Below are 19230 nucleotides of genomic sequence, written 5' to 3'. Positions count from 1 at the left end.
AAACACTTGTTCCTGGCTTATAGCCTGTCATTTTGCAGGATATAATTTAACATGGAACCTCTCCCACACTCTAAAAAGTATATTTTGGAAAAGTTGAAGTAAAGCACTTTTTTGAATAAATCTGATTCAGATTTCTGCTTTAGCGACGGCACTGTACTTTTGTGTATTATATCAACTTCAAATTGTGCTTTACTACATTGACCTGCTATTCTTATGCAAATGCAAGCGCTTCAATTAGGTTTTCCTGTCTAACGTCATGACGTAGACGTTGAACGTCAACGTCTTTTCCAGCAAGATTTTTCTAGCTGAAGCTGCCATTTTTTCTCCTCGTCAATCTCATCGTCCATGCGGTCAAGGTCACTCTGAAAAACGGTAAGTTTAATGCAGACAAAGTCATGTTTTACACATTTAAATTGTCAGATAACAAATGTTCTGCCTGTATGGGTCAAATGTACGTCTTAAGGGTTAACTTTAGTTAACTAACTGAACCGGGCCAGCTAGTTAAGTCATGCTAACTTTAACATGTTCGATGCATTTAAATGATTTTGTGAAATGTGTTAGCCATATGTTTAAACCACTGGTGTGCTAAAGGTAATGTGGCATTTCATTTAGCATTTTGCTAGAGGACACTACCGGACTGTGAGAGTAAATGCTAGGTGAGTAACTTGTGCAAGTAATTTGCACGCGGGGCTCTCGTGGTGTAATACCGTTACTGAAAGTAGTCTTAAGTTAACGTATGTCATACTGTGTACTGGTTAAGCTGCTTATTTGCACATTAGCACGGATACATTTAAGCGTACATGTGTTTGCAACTGTGCTGTGCGCTCGCAGTTCTGTTACGACGTTTGGGTGTTTTACTGCCGTCTCCGTTAACGTATTTAGTGAGACACAGGCGATGAGAGAGGGTGCACGTCGTTCTCATGAACGCACAGTGGTGAGTCCGGCGCTTATTAAACAACACTGCTCTGCTGCTATTCCTAAAAGGAATTCCTAAAAGGAATAGCAGCAGATATAATAATAGCAGCTTCCTAAAAGGAATAGCAGCAGAGCATGTAAAAAATGTAACTCCGCCAGCCCGTAATCGCGCCCCCGTAATGCTGCCAGTCCGACGTGTTCCCATTCCGACAGTCCTGTGCGCGTATGCTAATTAGCCATGTGCGCCAAACAGAAGAAGGGCCCTATCTTCTGCCCGGCGCAATTTACTTTAGTTATACCATATATATATATGATATATATATATATATATATATATATAATAGTTTTACCGTGAGTAAGTGTTTAAAAGAATTAATGAATGCGGGTGATGCTTGGTGCGCGTGTGTGTGCGCCCATCTGTCTAAACACACGCAAATTAAACACGTAAGTGTATGAGAAGGAGATCGAGTCAGTCGACCTGCGATAAGCAGCTGATTCTGAACGAACTCGTCTTCGAGATGGACGTGTTCTAACGCATTTTTAATCGATGAAATGTTAACACAACAGTATATATCTGACCATTTAATTTTCGAAATTAAATGGTCCCCCCCCACCCGCCCCAACAACTCCGCCAGCCGGTAATCGCGCCCCCCCCCCAACAAATCCACCACACATTGCTACCTGGTCTGTGGGAAACACTGCTTAATATTAATGCATTTTTAATTTGCTTTTCATGATTCTTTCCCTAAAAGACAGTGATTTTTTTCTGGCTTTAATGTGACAGCGTGTACAGGACAGTGTTTTGTTAATGTACTCATAGTTTTGCAAAATGTAGTATTAATGCTCACAAATTAGTAACCCATTGCAGCTTAAATCTGAAAAAACTATTTAAGAAATCCTATCTAGGCCTGAATGTGAACTGACTGTAATGAAAACTGAGCCTCAGAGATAAAAAAATAATAATAATTTTGAAGATATCCACATTGGATTTGATGAATTCAGACCGTTGAAGTCTTGCTTTAGCTTAAGATAAAGTTTTTAACAGTTGATTTATATTTAAATTTATTTGGGAAAGTGAGCACTTTACAACCTGTACTGACAGAAAAAACAATCAAATGGCCACAAATTGCTTCCAATGGGCATGTGTGTATTTCCCTTAAGACAGACTTGATAACTGTAAACCTATCCCTTAAGGCACTGTTCGTCAATCTTTAAAAAAAAAACAATTCAGCATTGTGAATACAGAGATGTTATTGCCAAATAACCATTGAAATATGTTCTGTAATATTTAAACAATACCTGCATGTTATGGCATTTATTCTCAATTATATTAAGGTGAATGGTAGGCTATTACAAACTACATTTACACTGTTGCTGTCTTTGATGCCTCAGTCAGATAGGAATGCAGTTTCATATTTATCATACCATTTACAACAATCACCTTTTATGCAGTCAGTGTGAATAAATATTAATTTGCAGCATTTCAATGACTATTTACGGGCACTATGGCCGTTGCATGAAGTTTGCAAAGGCTGCTACACATTTCGAGTTTATTGTGATTTATAAAATGAAACTGGGGCTACTCCAGGGGCTTCATTTAAAAAAAGGGCTTATGATTCAAGTCAAAAGGTGGAATACGGATGAAACACCAAAGTTCTTGTGCATCAATATATTTCAGATTTACATAACACGTGGACACTCTACGCTGGTTTGACTTTATAAATTACAATCAACTCTAAATGTGTCGCAACCTTTGCAGTTTCATGTAAGGCCCATAAATTGTCAGTGAAACACCCCAAATTAGTATTTGTTTACACTGACTGCAAGGTCAGGATTTGCCATGATCACTCAAGGTGATCGTGGCAAATGCTGTCAGAACAAACTGTGAACGTATAGCCACTTTCAAAACGGTTCGTGCTTTAGAACAAAAGTACACGTTGAAGACGCATATAAAACGAACATGAAGCCATAAAAATGAACACAATATGTGAAAAATATGAAACTGCACACCTATATGCCTGACTGAGGCATCGAAAACTGCATCATTGTAAACGTAATTTGTAATGTGCTGTTCATGTTAATATTAATGAGAATAAATTCCATAACATGCAGGTATGGTTTCAATATTTCAGAACATATTTCAATTGTTCTTTTGCAATAAGATATGTTTGTATTCATGATCGCTGAGTCCTGTTTTTTGGTCATTCCCTGTGAAATGTATTGGGTTTTTATTTATTCATAAGAATGGATTCATCCGTTTTTGCAAAGTAACTTATGTTTGACACATGACGTGATATTTGTATACATTTTACACAAAAACGTAGTTTCTCGCGTTTTCGTCACCATTTGTAATTTCTGTGCGTACGCCTGGATCAGTGTCCGTGGAGAACTGCACATTCTCCCGTCAAGTTTGTTTTTTATAAATCCAAAAGTGCTTAGAGTGGCGTGCGCCATCTTCTATAAATGAGGCCCCTGGTGTGAGAAACTGCCTTAAGGTTTATTCTGAGAGGGCTGGCTACATTAACAGACTGTTGTGTTTAAACAATTGGCTCCACCACCACTATCTCCTTAAAAATTCAACCTACAAAGGAACTCCCAATAAAGCCAGTTTCTTTGTTTTTTTTTCAGTTTTCCGCTTCATGTGGAGATGCAAGGACTGTGGGATTGTGTTAAGAAGAAGATCTGAGCTGCTCAAGCATTACAAACTGAATCATAGGCACTATGGACGGGGCCATTCATATCCATGTACCTATTTAAATTGTACATGTAGATTCAAAACTTGGAATGCCCTACTAAGTCATTTATCAAGAAATCACCCTGCCCAACAAACTATCAACAAAGCTGCATCAACGTTCACATGCCATATTTGTGTTCATAATCAACTCTGCACTGAGAGGGAATTTTTTCAACACATCTTTAATCATCTTAAAAATAAGGAGACTGTTACATGCGTGTTCCAAGACTGCGAATATAAAACCAATATATATGAGAACTTCAAAAGCCATAAATACAGGAAACATTCTGGGACGGGGAATATCTTTAAGCCTGGTATTAATTCTGTTACAGAATCCTTTGCCAGTCTTGCCAGTGATATTTCAGATGGGGAACGTATAGAGAGCAATGACAATTTAGATTCTGCTTTTGTCGATGGGGTTTCTGAGAACTTGGAGAAGGATATCGAGCTTAAACTTGCGTCAGTCCTTCTTAAGTTAGAAAACATCTTTCTTGTGTCAAATGCTGCGGTAGATGAACTTCTGCAGGAGTTTAACTATTTGATTGGTTCTCTTTCTCTGCCAATCACTCAAAAGACTATTAACCAAGTATTACAAGATAATGGTTGCCAGTTTGACCAGTCAGTGGTTAAAAAACTAGCCAGTGCACTCTGTGATAGAAACCCTGTTAAAAAAGCAATTGGAGATAAAGGCCCACTTTCCAGTGCTTGGAGGCGAAAGGCTTACTATAAGAGACACTTTAATGTAGTGGAACCAGTGGAATATATACTAGACCAAAAGAATGGAAAGTCATTCCAATATATTCCAATTTTAAAGTCTTTGGTACAAATTCTTGACTGCCAGACAATCTTAGATCAGGCTGTTAATTTGAATACTTTAGATAAAGAATCACAGGGAACTTGTGCACAGATATACAGATCTTTCTTTGATGGTGCCTTGTTCAAAGAAAATGGACTTTTGTCTAAACAGGAAAGCCTTTCCTTGATATTATATATTGACGATTTTGAAATATGTAATCCCCTTGGTACATCCAGAAGGAAGCATAAAATCTGTGGTTTGTATTGGATTCTGGGCAATTTACCACCGGGCTGTAACTCTGCTTTGTCCTCCATCTATTTGGCAGCTTTAATTAAAAGTACTGATCTGAAGTGCTATGGCTATGATAAAGTGTTAGAACCTTTTCTTAACGATCTTGTCATTTTGGAACAGAAAGGGATATTTGTGTCAAAGTTGGGCAGAACAATAAAAGGCACAGTTCAGTGTGTGGTTGCTGACAACCTTGGGGCACACGGTATTGCTGGATTTGTTGAGAATTTCTCAGGGTCATATGTATGCAGATTTTGCACTGCAGAAAAAGCAGACATCCAGACTCAAGAAGTTAGAAGCGGCGTCTTTCCTTTGAGAACCAAAGACATTCATGCCGATCATTTAAGAACAATTGAGGAAAATGGGTTGCCCAATTATTATGGTGTGAAATCAGAGTGTATTTTATCAAAGCACCTCTCCTATTTTGACGTTACCTCTGGGTTTCCTCCCGATATCGTGCATGATCTTTTCGAAGGTATTGTTCCTTTTGAACTTGCACTTTGCCTGAGTGTATTCATTAAAAAAAAGTATACCACATTATCTACATTAAATGATGCAATATCATCTTTCAACTTTAAGTGGGCTGACAAAACTAATCGACCTCATCCTGTGCCTCTCAGTTTTGGGTCCAGAAAAACTGTTGGGGGAAATGCGCATGAGAACTGGAGTCTAATCAGATTTTTGCCTTTGTTGATTGGGCGGAGAGTTCCCTGTGAGGAACCAGCTTGGCAGATCTTAACAGACCTGAAGGACATTGTGGATCTAGTAGTCAGTCCCATTCAATCCCAGGACTCCATTGCATATCTTGATTTTAAGATCTCTGAGCACCGAATTAGATTCCAAGAGGTTTTCCCAGACTGTCCCCTTAAACCAAAACACCATTTCTTAGAACATTACCCATACTTGATCCATCAATTTGGTCCACTAGTTTCCCTATGGACGATGCGTTTTGAAGCAAAGCATAGCTTTTTTAAAAGAGTTGCCAGGAATATCAGGTGCTTCAAAAACGTGCTACTTTCCCTTTCAGAGAGACATCAGTATCAGATTGCCCATCATTTGCATGCATGTAGCTTTACCAGACCTCTATTGGAAGTGACACATGTTTCCACTGTACACATCGATGTTCTTAACAAGGACATTTCAAATGCTCTGAGACGGAAGTCTTCAGATATGGACACAGTGGGCTTGGCCAAAAGCGTGACATATGATGGACTAAACTACAAGTGTGGAATGATCTTGATCCAAGGCTCACTGGGAGGACTGCCAGAGTTTAGTGAAATCATCCAAATGGTGATACTGCAGGACAAGTTGATCTTCATTGTGAAGAAGCTCATTGGATGGTATATTGAACACTATAGAGCTTTTGATCTCAAACCATCCCCAGTCGAGGAAGTGGAACTTATTGAGCCACAAGAACTACATGATACATACCCACTGGCGGACTACAAAATTGGAGGGATGCGTCTTGTCACATTGAAAAGATATATCCATGTTTAAAGGGTGAGCTCTCTCCATGTAATGTTGTTTTATTTTGTTCTCAATACAAGCCAAAGGTGGTCCACTTACAGAAGTTAAATTACAGGACATGAATTATGAGAACCTTTTAACTGCATGTGGGTGTTTTTTGTTTTTTTATTGATTGCCCTTAAGGGATAGTTAAGTATTTTTTAAAGTGATTTGCCTCACCTTATTGTGCTTTTGCTCTCTTTTCAGACTGCCATGGCTCATTCCACGACTGCCAGACTTAAAGTGATTTTGGGGGACAACAACATTGAAAAACTGACACTTCCCAATGGCATACCAGAGTCACTAGATGACCTTATCGGCACGATAAGGAGTACATTCGGATTAAATGGCAGCTTGAAACTGCAGTACATGGACCAAGATTTTGGCAATGACTTTTTCAATCTGAACTCTACTGCTGAACTTCAGAATTTGGGGACAATCAAGGTGATCCAGCAAACAACCTTGATCAGTGCCACTGCATCCTCTGCTTCTGTTTCACCCGAGTCGGATGACTGTGTCTCACTGGCATCAAACGATACTATACTGCTTTCATCCCCCGAGTCTCTGTCATCTCGAACCAAGCAGTGGCCAGAAGAATTTCCAATTCCTCAATTTTCCTACGACACAGAGTTGCAGTTAGTGAAAGGTAATTCTGAGTGCCAGGTTGGAAACAAGTTGTTGACCTTGAGCTCCAGAATGAAATCAGATATCTTGAATAGAGTAGTTGAAGAAATTTACCAATATAAGGCCTACCCGGAGGATGCACATTTCTGCACAGTTGCAGAGGCCTTAATCAAAAAGCACCCTTGTTTAAAAGAGCCTGGCTCATTCAATGGCTGCTATGGCTGGAAACAGCGACTGAAGTACAAAATGGGGAACTACCGGACTCAACTCAAAGTGCAGGGGTGTCCAGAGCTGTCAGTAAATTCCCTGAAATCGAAATCAACGTCAGATGCTTTCCCTGCTAAAAAGGTGAAGAGGCCAAAACGATCCGAAGCCAACTTCTATCCATCCTTCCCTACTGGAGAAACTGAGGACAGCATGGAAAAAGAGAGAATAGAACTTCTGACGGATGTCAAGATGAGGAACAATGAAAGGGTAATCACGAACAAAATGGCTTGCACGTTTGCCTACAGGCGACAAGAGGTGGTCAACCAAGAACCCAGCATTGAAGACTTTAAAGACAGGTGGCCTGCCCTGTTCCATCAGAAAGAGGTATGGTAACAATGGAACTGAAATGACACAAATTGAACAGTTTATTGACAGAATTTACATATTCAAGTAAACTTTTCGTTGCATTGACATTTTGCCTGTTGTGTATGCAGGCTTCAGTGTTTACGTTGTTAAAACTGAGATTGTATGTGAGGTAATTTGCATGTCCTTTTTATTTATTCATTGTCATCTGTTTTAGATCAATGCAGAGTTCCTGAGGCTCATGGCTGTTCCTCTTGAGGATAAGTTCTTTGCCCAGTTAGACATCCAATCAAGTCAGCTAATCAGAGTCATCCGTGCCAAAGGTGGAGCAACACGCCGAAAGACTGCTGACATCATGGACATTTTGGACCAGGTACATCTAGAGCATCAAAAGTAACAAGTTTCCTTGGTTGCTTAGAGGGTGTCACAGTACCCCTATCTATTAAAGATGCATCATCCGGGTTAGCTTAGCTCCAGCGCCGGTAGCTAAGGGGATCAATAGCGTGCCTCCGCTGGCAGCAAGAAGATGAACTAAACGACTCACTAAACGCTTCTGTTTATTTACCAAGTTATGTTATGCTCGTTATTTCTGGCACGTGTTATTTTATAACCAAATGCATACTGGTAGGAAACCGCATGGGATGTAAACAAGACGTCAGTGACTATAAGGAGCAGAAGAGAGGTTGCTGTGAAGATCCAGAACTGTATAGATTTGAACCAGAATAAGCAGAGGAGCACCTAGATGTTTTGGAAGGGGAGCTGGTGAGGAGAGAGGCTGAGGCTGATGTACTGAGTGGATACGTGGGAAAGTTTCAATAACTGCCGGTTGAGTGACAGATTATTGATAAACAGATTGTTTTAACACAATCTGTTGTACTGTCCTCTCGCCTGATATATCAAACCTTCCAATTGATGGCAGCTCCCGGTGTACTCAAAGGCACTGGTTTGCTGTCGGCAGGTGGACAAGCCCCACATCGACACCGCTAATGACTCTCTCCTCGTCCCCAGGCTGTTAACCAGCCTCTCCTCTCCCGCTCTCCTTCCAAAACATGTAGTTTCTCCTCTGTGGTTCAAATCCATACAGTTCTGTATCTACGCAGCAATCTCTCTTCTGCTCCATATAGTCACCAACATCTTGTTTACAAACTGAAAAGCCCATCTGCGTGAGTTTGTGTATGCCCGCTGTGCTCTTTCCTACCGGTATGTATGTATGTATGTATGTATGTATGTATGTATGTATGTATGTGGTTCTAAAATGACACAACGTGCCAAAAATCACGAGCGCAACATAATGTGGTAAATAAACGAGCACAAGTGTTTGGTGATTGGTTTAGTTTTATCTTCTTGCTGTAAGTGGAGGCAGGCTACATGTTCCCCATAGCTACCAGTGCTAGAGCCAAGATAACCCGGATGAGCGACCTATGCCCCTAACTTCATTAAAAATGCACGCACAGTTAAAGGGAAGGTTTCTGTTGCCTTGCAAAGTGCTAAAAATTAAAAATATTCCTTTAAGTTTTAGGAGTAGGGACACCTGTCTTCAGAGATTTTGAAGATTAAATTAATCAAGATTTTATTGTCCTAGACTGAGGACATTCATCTTCGAAGGGAGTGTGTCCTGAAAGCCCTCATCTTCTTCCTTGGCGAGGATGCAGATGACCTGATCAAGGAATATCGTGTAAGTTTCCACAGCAATTTGCATGTCTGCTCATCTCATATTAATCCTGTAAAACATACAGACATTTTTGTCAACTATAATTACTGAAACCTGGTTGGATTGACTACATGTTGTATTTATAATATATGTAGTGATTCTTGCGTAGAGCTACTGGTGAAAAGGTTAGTCTAGAGTCCTGCAAAACATCAAGACACACTTTGACCCTTTCACGATACCAGGCTTTGCCAATAATGAGATGTGTGGCTGAGCCTTTAAAAGGCTCCAATCCATATAGCACTATTCAGTGAAATGAAGTCGATGTGATTTTGCAGTTGTCTTTTTAATGTGAGGCGTGAATAAAAGTACAAAGTGATGACAGTGATGTTTTGTGTCATGTACTTTAGGACTCTGGACCAGAGGACGTTCAAAGGGACCTGGAGCATCTCACTGTGGCAGTGTTTGTCATTCGAAGGGACGGGGAAGGACCGCAGGAGCCACCTGAAGACATGGGCATCGTCATCGAGGGCGTGAAGGTGTTGCATGGACTGACTTCAGTTGCCTCAGCTTGTGCCCTGCTTCTAGGTTTGCTATATGCACTTAACCTAGCTTATCCCAAACCCCTTCGTTTTACTTTCGAAGTGCTCCAGAAAATCATCATGGAGCTTGATCAACACAAGATGTCCCCCAAAGTCCAAAATCTGTATGGCAGTCTTCAAAGCTCGCAGTAATGACACGCATCACAATTGATTCCCTTTCTGGACCCAAAAATGGCCTAGGGAGGAACAATGTTAAGACTTGAAACTGAAGCCTCTTTGGGTGTTTTTGCCTTTGTGTGGTTAAAGAGACAATCGAGAGACAAATATTCTTCAAACCACAAGATATACTTGATTTTGTTGCAGGTTTTTGGAGGTGCAGGAGTTTTTCTCCAAACATGTTTCCTTCATTTTCTGGGGAAATGTTGAGCTTAGAGCTCAAATACCTTACTGAGGTGTTAATGTGTTATCAATTGTGCACACTGTTGTGTGTCCGATTTTAAATCGTAAATTTAGTGCCTTTCATCTATACTTTTATTTCTTTTTTTTTGAAGTAAAAAAAACGACCTGTAAGTCATATTGTGAAACTAACTTACAGGATTTTCTTTTTTCAAAAACTGGCGGCTGCCAGAAGTACGCTACAAACGCTTTTGTACGGTTGCCGAAACTGAAGAAAGGCCTTTTATTTATTTTATTTTTATATTTTTTTTTTGTTACTACTGTGTCTACGAGCTTATGCTGGTAAAAACTGGTTCTATATGGGAAAGATTTTGCTTGCCCAAACTGTTATGCACTTTTTATGCATTAGTCTTGTGATTGTTAAAATGCATATTTGTTCAAATGTAATTGTCCTTTAAGCTATCCTGGATGAGCAACCTTTGTTGACCGCTACATCAAAAATGCATGCAGTTACAGGAATGGTTAGGCAATTCAAAATGTCTAAAATCTACATTTGTTGTCTAAACTGTAATGCATGTTGTGCATATGTGTTTAAAGAAAAAAGTAAACTGTATGCATTTAATGTGTTGGAAGATGTCGGCATATTGCGTTTTATACTTTCATATAATAAAGTATTCACAAACAGTGAAAATGTGATATTTTTTTGAAAGCCAGCTTAAATTTTTAATTGGAAAAAAAGTATTTTATTATGTTGAGCAAACTTACATTTCACATTAAGGTTACTATAAAAATATTCTTAACCTCAAGGCAGAATATTGGGTTCTAAGGAAGCAGTATTTTACTTTAGGATATAGCAGAAAATTTAGTTGGAAAACAAGGACATTTTAATTTGTTGTGCATTCATTTTAAGTTTGATTGATGCAAATTGTTTATTTGAAAACTAACATATTAGTAATTCGATCTGACTTAAAATAATTGGGTCAGTCTAACTTGCTATTTTTATTTGAATAAACTTAATTAATTTATGTGTTACCAATTGAAGTAATTCAATTAAGTTGATCCAACTATTTTCTTTTTACAGTGCAGGGGCAAATATAGTGCCAGGTGTCAGACTATTTAAACAATGTTTACCCAGGATTCCGACACCTTCCCTGGCTTGTAAAATGCGGTGATGCGCCCTGGAGGTATCAGACTATTTTAAACAACTTTTCCCCGCCTTTCAAACACTTGTTCCTGGCTTATAGCCTGTCATTTTGCAGGATATAATTTAACATGGAACCTCTCCCAGGGGCAAATACAGTGCCAGGTGTCAGACTATTTAAACAATGTTTACCCAGGATTCCGACACCTTCCCTGGCTTGTAAAATGCGGTGATGCGCCCCGGAGGTATCAGACTATTTTAAACAACTTTTCCCCGCCTTTCAAACACTTGTTCCTGGCTTATAGCCTGTCATTTTGCAGGATATAATTTAACATGGAACCTCTCCCAGGGGCAAATACAGTGCCAGGTGTCAGACTATTTAAACAATGTTTACCCAGGATTCCGACACCTTCCCTGGCTTGTAAAATGCGGTGATGCGCCCTGGAGGTATCAGACTATTTTAAACAACTTTTCCCCGCCTTTCAAACACTTGTTCCTGGCTTATAGCCTGTCATTTTGCAGGATATAATTTAACATGGAACCTCTCCTGGAAATGGACATACTCTGCGCATTTCCAGGAGAGGTTCCATGTTAAATTATATCCTGCAAAATGACAGGCAACAACTCTCTTCCAGACGTTTAAAAACACTTTTCCGACTATTTTAAACAACTTTTCCCCGCCTTTCAAACACTTGTTCCTGGCTTATAGCCTGTCATTTTGCAGGATATAATTTAACATGGAACCTCTCCTGGAAATGGACATACTCTGCGCATTTCCAGGAGAGGTTCCATGTTAAATTATATCCTGCAAAATGACAGGCAACAACTCTCTTCCAGACGTTTAAAAACACTTTTCCGACTATTTTAAACAACTTTTCCCCGCCTTTCAAACACTTGTTCCTGGCTTATAGCCTGTCATTTTGCAGGATATAATTTAACATGGAACCTCTCCTGGAAATGGACATACTCTGCGCATTTCCAGGAGAGGTTCCATGTTAAATTATATCCTGCAAAATGACAGGCAACAACTCTCTTCCAGACGTTTAAAAACACTTTTCCGACTATTTTAAACAACTTTTCCCCGCCTTTCAAACACTTGTTCCTGGCTTATAGCCTGTCATTTTGCAGGATATAATTTAACATGGAACCTCTCCTGGAAATGGACATATTCTGTGCATTTCCAGGAGAGGTTACATGTTAAATGATATCCTGCAAAATGACAGGCTACAACTCTCTTCCAGACGTTTAAAAACACTTTCCCCGACCATTTAAACATTATTTATGGCTTGTAAAGTGCGGTGATGAGCCCTGACAGTATCAGACTATTTAAAGGGTTACCAGGAGCATGAGAATATCCTCCACAGAAGGGGTGGTGGTGCCGTGAATAAGGCCGAATATGGATACCGATGTGCCGACGGTAAAGCACCGCAAAATCCACCCCCTTTAGGTTAACCAGGGGCATGGAGTTCTGTAGGGTGTGAACATCTGGGTTTAGTCCGTGGGGGAGTGCTTAAGTCCGGGAGTCCGGGGACTCACGGTGTGCAAGGTTATGGAGGTGCCCATGTCAGGGACACATGCTGGAGGTCTGTGGTCCGTCCTTTGGGGGTCTTGGAGGGGCCACAGAGAGGAGATTTCCCCGGTCTCTGTCCTGGATGAGTGAAATAAACAGAGTCTCCATGTCAGGGACACATGCTGGAGGTCTCTCTCCCGAGAGTGGACGTCCATTGCCTGTAAATTGGTCTAACATTAGGTCTGTCACTTTGGCTAACCGCACCACTGTCTGTCGTCTCCCGCAAGTGGACATCCATTGTCACTTTGGCTAACCGCACCACTGTCTGTCGTCTCCCGCAAGTGGACATCCATTGCCCCTAAATAGGGTCCTGCCAACCCCATGTCCTGAGCCGTTGGAGGTCCCGCAGACTGCTTTTCTGCCGGGGGTCCTGCCAACTCCATGTCCTGTGCCGTTGGAAGTCCCGCAGACTACTCTTCTGCCGGGGGTCCTGCCAACTCCATGTCTTGTCACGTTGGAGGTCCCGCAGAATGCTCTTCTGCCGGGGGTCCTGCCGGCCCCGTGTCCTGTGCCGTTGGAGGTCCCGCAGACTACTCTTCTGCCGGGGGTCCTGCCAGCCCCATGTCCTGAGCCGTTGGAGGTCCCGCAGACTGCCCTTCTGCCGGGGGTCCTGCCAACTCCATGTCTTGCCACGTTGGAGGTCCCGCCGACTACTCTTCCGCTGGGGGTCCTGCCAACTCCATGTCCTGTCGCGTTGGGGATTCCGCCGACTGCTCTCCTGCCGGGGGTCCTGCCGGTCCTGTGTCTTCCATGGGGGATCTGGCCGACACCGGCTCCTGACCGGCCTCCGGAGCTGTCTTGTCTTCACCCCTCCTCGGTCTCTGCCTTGCCCCCGGGCCGTCCGCCCGAGATTCCCTCCGTGGACTCTGCCTTGCCCCCGGGCCTTCCGCCCGAATTCCCCTTTTTGAACTCTGCCTTGCCCCCGGGCCGTCCGCCCGAATTCCCCTTTTTTGAACTCTGCCTTGCCCCCGGGCCGTCGGCCCGAGACCCGCCCTCCAGACCCCCTCCACCCACCCTGCTGGACTTTTGTTTTTTTGGGACGTCTGGAATCCGTCCCTTGAGGGGGGGGTTATGTCACGATTCTCATGTTATGTCACGTTTATAGTTTTGTAGGTTTGGGTGTTTTTGCCTTTTGTTCACCTGGGCCCCTGTGTTTTCCCCTCCCTCCTCACCTGTGTCTTGTTGTGTGATTAGTTGTGTGTATTTAAGTTCTGGGTTTTCTGTCTGTCTTGGTCGGTTCGTGTTGTTCTCTGACTAGTTCTGCGGTGAGTGTTCTGTTTTGTCATTGTCTATATATATCATAGCCTTGAAATAAAGGAAGTTTCAGTTCATATCTGCATTTGGGTCCTGCTTGTTTCACAAACCGTGACAATGAGTGAGTGGCAATAACTCTCCTTACCAGCAGGAGGCGGTAATGTGCAGGGCTGCCAACACTCACGCATTGAGCGTGAGAGTCACGCAATTAACCCATATCTCACGCACTCACGCCACACTTGCCTTTCCTCACGCTAAGTTTTCGTCCAAAATAAATGTACATAAATATAAAAATAAAGTGAAGGAACAGCAAACCGAGCGGTCGACGAAATGAGACAAGTCTTCTGGCTTAGTTCAGTAAAGTTGGAACGATATTTGGAGATTCTGATTTCACGGATCAATAACTCATAAACAAAACGTTATTCAGACACAAATGACGTCTCCGAAGTACCGTGGTAAGGTTGAAAAGGAACTACAATCACATTTTGATCAAAAAAAGCCAATACGCGCCGTCCTCCGAGCTGGACACATTACATTGGTCTCTATCCGCAGCCGGAGTAGAAACGAGTGCTCAGGGACCGTCTGCAAAGTGCAACTCCGAAAAAAGAGAATACAATAATATTCAATCACTATTATACAGCTTGTTACTTCCAAACTCACTACACACATCAATAGTCTCCTCTGTGTCAGTCATACTACAGCAAGGAGTTTGGAAGAATATCCATCCATCCATCTTCTCCCGCTTATCTGTGGTCGGGTCGCGGAGGTAGCAGTTCCAGCAGAGAGCCCCACACTTTCTTTTCCCTGGCCACATCAACCAGCTCTGACTGGGGGATCCCAAGGCGCTCCCAGGCCAGCGAAGAGATATAATCTCTCCACCTGGTCCTAGGTCTACCCCTTGGTCTCTTCCCAGCTGGACGTGCCTGGAACACCTCCCAAGGGAGGCACCCAGGTGGCATCCTTACTAGGTGCCCGAGCCACCTCAACTGGCTCCTTTCGAGGTGAATGAGGAGCGGTTCAACTCCGAGTCCCTCCCGGATGACTGAACTTCTCACCTTATCCCTAAGGGAGAAGCCAGCCACCATGCGGAGAAAACCCATCTCGGCCGCTTGTATCCGCGGTCTCGTTCTTCCTTCATGACCATAGGTGAGGGTAGGAACGAAAATGGCCCAGTAGACAGAGAGCTTTACCTTCTGGCTCAGCTCTCTTTTCGTAACAACGGTGCGGTAAAGCGACTGCAGTACCACTCCCGCTGCTCCGATTCGCCGGCGCATCTCACACTCCATTGTTCCCTCACTCAAGATACTTTAACTCCTTCACTTGGGGTAAGGACTCATTTCCTACTTGGAGCGGACAGTCCATCGGTTTCCTGCTGAGAACCATGGCCTCAGATTTGGAGGTGCTGATCCTCATCCCAGACGCTTCGCACTCGGTTGCGAACCGATCCAGTGAGTGCTGAAGGTCGCAGAACGATGAAGCCATTAGAACCACGTCATCTGCAAAAAGCAATGGTGCAATTCTTAGCCCACCGAACTGCAGACCCCCTCCCCCACGACTACACCTCAAAATCCTATCCATGTATATTACAAACAGGATTGGTGACAAAGCGCTGCCTTGGCCGACTTAATGCCGACTTCATGCCAAGGACCCGGACACAGCTCTCGCTTTGGGAGTACAGAGATTGGATGGCCCTGAGTAGAGACCCCCTCACCCCATACTCCTGCAGCACCTCCCACAGTAACTCCCTGGGCACAAAAGTATACAAAACACATGTAGACCGGATAAGCATACTCCCAGGCCCCCTCCAGGATCCTTGCGAGAATAAAAAGCTGATCATTCGTTCCACGACCAGGACAGAATCCGCATTGTTCCTCCTCAATCTGAGGTTCGACAATCAGTAATTGGCACACACCCTCTGATCCCCCTTTTTGAAAAGGGGAACCACCACCCCGGTCTGCCACTCCTTCGGTACTGTTTCGGCCTGGTGGAGTATTCTTCATTTAAATATCGGCTTATGCCTCTGCTCTTAAAGCAGACCGTCCCTGAATGCAGTTTCTTCGGTAAGTGAAATTCAAGCACTTTATTTCTTACTGATCTTTTTATTCAGCTAACGAGCGAGAGGAAGCTACATCTGTGCTAACGATGCTATCCGTAGCATACAAGTTAAAACATAATAGAGAAGTGTAAAACATTGAGAAAGATTATACTGTAGATTCTACAGTATAATCTTTCAGTGTAGAACACATGGCTTCTGTGTGAGGTTGGTAAAATAAGGTCATCCTCGTAAATTAGTTAATTAGAACGTGAACATGTAACTTAATGCCTGCATTTAACGACGAAAAATTGCGTAGTCAATGCTTTAGGGACAAGGAAATTATTTGTTTAAATATTATATATGACGTTATGTGTACTTCTGTGACAATTAAGCTTATTCATTGCATTACATTTGTTAAAGATGTTAACGTTTACATGTGTGTTACAAATAAATGTGAATATGGCATAGGACATATTTCATTTGACTGTCTCATGAACAACTATTCCAAAGTAACAGTAAAATAAAAAGGACCCCAACTAGACAATAATACACAATTCAACTGATAAGATACAGTAAGGGCTGTGATATCCAGCACTTTTTTTTAAGGATAATCAAAAAGATTAGGACAGGACGTTTGCATGTAATAAAGTCTGTGACCAACACATTGTTACTTTACTATCTGTTTGTTTAAAGTTTCCAGGTGATGCAGACAGACCAGAGGATGCTGAACACGAGAGACAGACCTATTCTTGACATAAGTGAACTTCAGCATGGACTCAAAGGTACAAAGACCCCTTTCATACGGTACAAAGAATCGAGAAACGTTCTGGTTTAAATAAAGTAACAACTATAATACACTGATATACATTCCATTAAACATGACTAAATAATGTATCAGGGAAGTTGAGTGTTCCTTTCTTGCAAAAAGTTACATTTAGATTTGACCAAGCAACAAGCAACATGCTTTTTTTTGTCAGCTTTCACATGTCAATGTATTTAAGGCAATTATTATTTTACTTTGTGAACATTACTACCATATGTCTCTACAAACAGACAACCAAACAGCATGACACTACAGTTGCCCTAAGTTCTGATAACAGTTGGATATTATTTGAATAATAACATATATTTTAATGTTGATTAACTGCAGACTGTTCACTCCTTATCTTTGTAGTAGTGATGAATTACAAAAACACATTCAAATAATTTTGTTTTGATTTCTACAGCCCTCTAACGCACTTCTTTCATAAATAACAGACTTACTCTGCAATAATGTCATATATGTTTTATGTTTCTTGTCATTTCTGTTAGGAAAGGACATACCTGAAGGACACAACTGCCTCACAGTTTTCTCCGAGGAGCAAGAAGAACATGAAAAGCTGATTAAAGACCAATACAAGACATTCACTAAGAAACTACTATTTTATTTTGAACACAAATATCTGCACACTGAATAGTGTGTAGTCAAACAGGACTATCATTTGTTTTTGACAAATGTAAAGTGGAGTTGAGATTTAACCACGCCGACTTCCTGAAAAAAGCGGCCTGGGGCAAGCAGAATATTCTTTTATAATGAAAAATCGTTGGAAAGTAAAAGAGTACATATAGTAAAGTACTGTACTTGTGTAAAAAACGTGACATACAAAAGAAATCAAGCTATTAGGCCACATATTGTTTGCTAGTTTATTATTCTTAAATACATTTAAGTAGTAAATACATTTTTTTCCCATCTTTCTACTTTGAAAAAGATGCTCTACGAAGAGACTGTAGCTGTAAAATTCATATTTTGCGAGATAAAAACGCTGAGGGTGACGCTCTGACGCTGCGTCTATGCTTTTGTCTGGCAGAAGTGGGCGTGGTTAAATCCAAACTGGGTTGGAAAAAACGATAGACGCGCCTTTGCAAATGTTGTATTTGTTACCAGAAATACAAGGACAACAGTAATGAAGCTCAGCGCAAGTTCAGGCAGGAAGACCTATCACTTCGTATTGCACGTCATGGCAATACTCGCTCCCTTCACTAAATGATAGGGAGCGCCACTCCTCAGCTAACCTATCACTTCCCTCCATTCAGAAGCCTAATTATCGCACCTGTTAATCCCTCTATATATGCTCTCCCCTTTTCCATCAGCTGTCTTCCAGGTGTCAACGCGCAACCCTCCTCCACCCCTTCACCTCCTGCTTCCAACTCAGGGCCAAGCTTAACCTTCTCCCTTCCAACCGGACCTAACCACTTATCACCACCACCAGTGTCTAGACCCAGGGGGTTCATCGGAAACGGTTCTTTCCCTTCCCGAATGATATCCTACAAAACCTGGGCCAAATCGCCAAACACCATTTCATTTACTTGTTATAAACTGTCATCATTATGTTTCATTTATATAATGTGACCCGATAATAAACATGTATTTCATACATCACGTCTCTCCTGATTGAATTGGCATTGAGTGGAATACCTTGCTTAAATACAATTATTTCAATTCACAGTAATTGTACAAAACAACAATTAAAAAACGTAAACATTGCAGGATAGGTCAATCTCGAACTGTTGTACTGGAATTGTGAAAACAGCAGCAGACAGTTTCTCTTGTCTTAATGTACACCAAAAAGTAGACCTTAGCACTACGCTTTATACAAACATGGTGAAAATCAGCAGAATTGACTGAAAAATCTTTACTTGAGACAACTTTCAAATTAGAAAAAATTCTAATCTAATGAGCTTCTGAATGTCAACACAGATCTTTGCCAAAGTAAGAGTTGACAGTTTTTTTTAACTAATACAACTTTAATTGTATCATTCCATTATCTGTAAAAAATACTGTTGAATACCCACTGAAACACTTTTCTTCAAAAAGCCGTTCTGAAGAAATGGTCTTTCCACTCTGATATCACCAATCACAGCAGTGAGATGTTTAATATCTCCTTTTCATCTAAACCTATGTATGTGTCCCACTTAACCCTTCACTGACCCTCTATAATTACATATTTGTATAAGCTTTCACTGGACAAATTAGTTTCCACATTTCCCATTACACCCACTGCTTTGCTTCTTTGGATTTGTATTGTTCATATCTGATACCTGTGTATTGTGGACTGGGATTAGGATAAGAATGGGGGAGCTTCGCTGTGGGAGAAGATAAAGGAGCATCAGGGCATCAGTGTTCAGGGAGAAACGCCCACTTCCTGCTTCATCAGGCTCCTCCTTTATCCTG

At 41.6% G+C, this 19230-nt stretch overlaps 2 protein-coding genes across 3 annotated transcripts in view; one reads left to right on the top strand and one right to left on the bottom strand.

Annotated features, from left to right (window-relative positions):
• Window positions 1-19230, bottom strand: part of LOC307018746 (uncharacterized protein) — a 155886-nt gene that overhangs the window by 126708 nt on the left and 9948 nt on the right. The window lies entirely within an intron of this gene.
• LOC307019311 (uncharacterized protein) lies at window positions 84-10710 on the top strand. Of its 2 annotated transcripts, none has more exons than XM_079650103.1 (5): window positions 84-372; window positions 6447-7454; window positions 7651-7806; window positions 9016-9108; window positions 9492-10710. In XM_079650103.1, exons 2-5 carry the CDS (start codon window positions 6453-6455, stop codon window positions 9813-9815), a joined length of 1575 nt encoding a protein of 524 aa, XP_079506229.1. In that variant the 5' UTR covers window positions 84-372; window positions 6447-6452; the 3' UTR covers window positions 9816-10710. The 2 variants fall into 2 exon arrangements, with proteins under 2 accessions (XP_079506229.1, XP_079506228.1); XM_079650102.1 differs by lacking the exon at window positions 84-372 and adding an exon at window positions 3718-6233.

This window comes from Notothenia rossii, assembly GCF_949606895.1.
Source record: "Notothenia rossii genome assembly, chromosome: 9".
Taxonomy (NCBI): domain Eukaryota; kingdom Metazoa; phylum Chordata; class Actinopteri; order Perciformes; family Nototheniidae; genus Notothenia; species Notothenia rossii.
This window is presented reverse-complemented; position numbering and strand designations above follow the sequence as displayed.

Excerpts from the sequence above, each read along its gene's own strand:
- LOC307019311 (XM_079650103.1), top strand. The coding sequence starts at position 6,453 with ATGGCTCATTCCACGACTGCCAGACTTAAAGTGATTTTGGGGGACAAC. Across the intron at positions 7,455-7,650 it reads CCCTGTTCCATCAGAAAGAG|ATCAATGCAGAGTTCCTGAG; the intron begins GTATGGTAACAA and ends CATCTGTTTTAG. Across the intron at positions 7,807-9,015 it reads TCATGGACATTTTGGACCAG|ACTGAGGACATTCATCTTCG; the intron begins GTACATCTAGAG and ends TTATTGTCCTAG.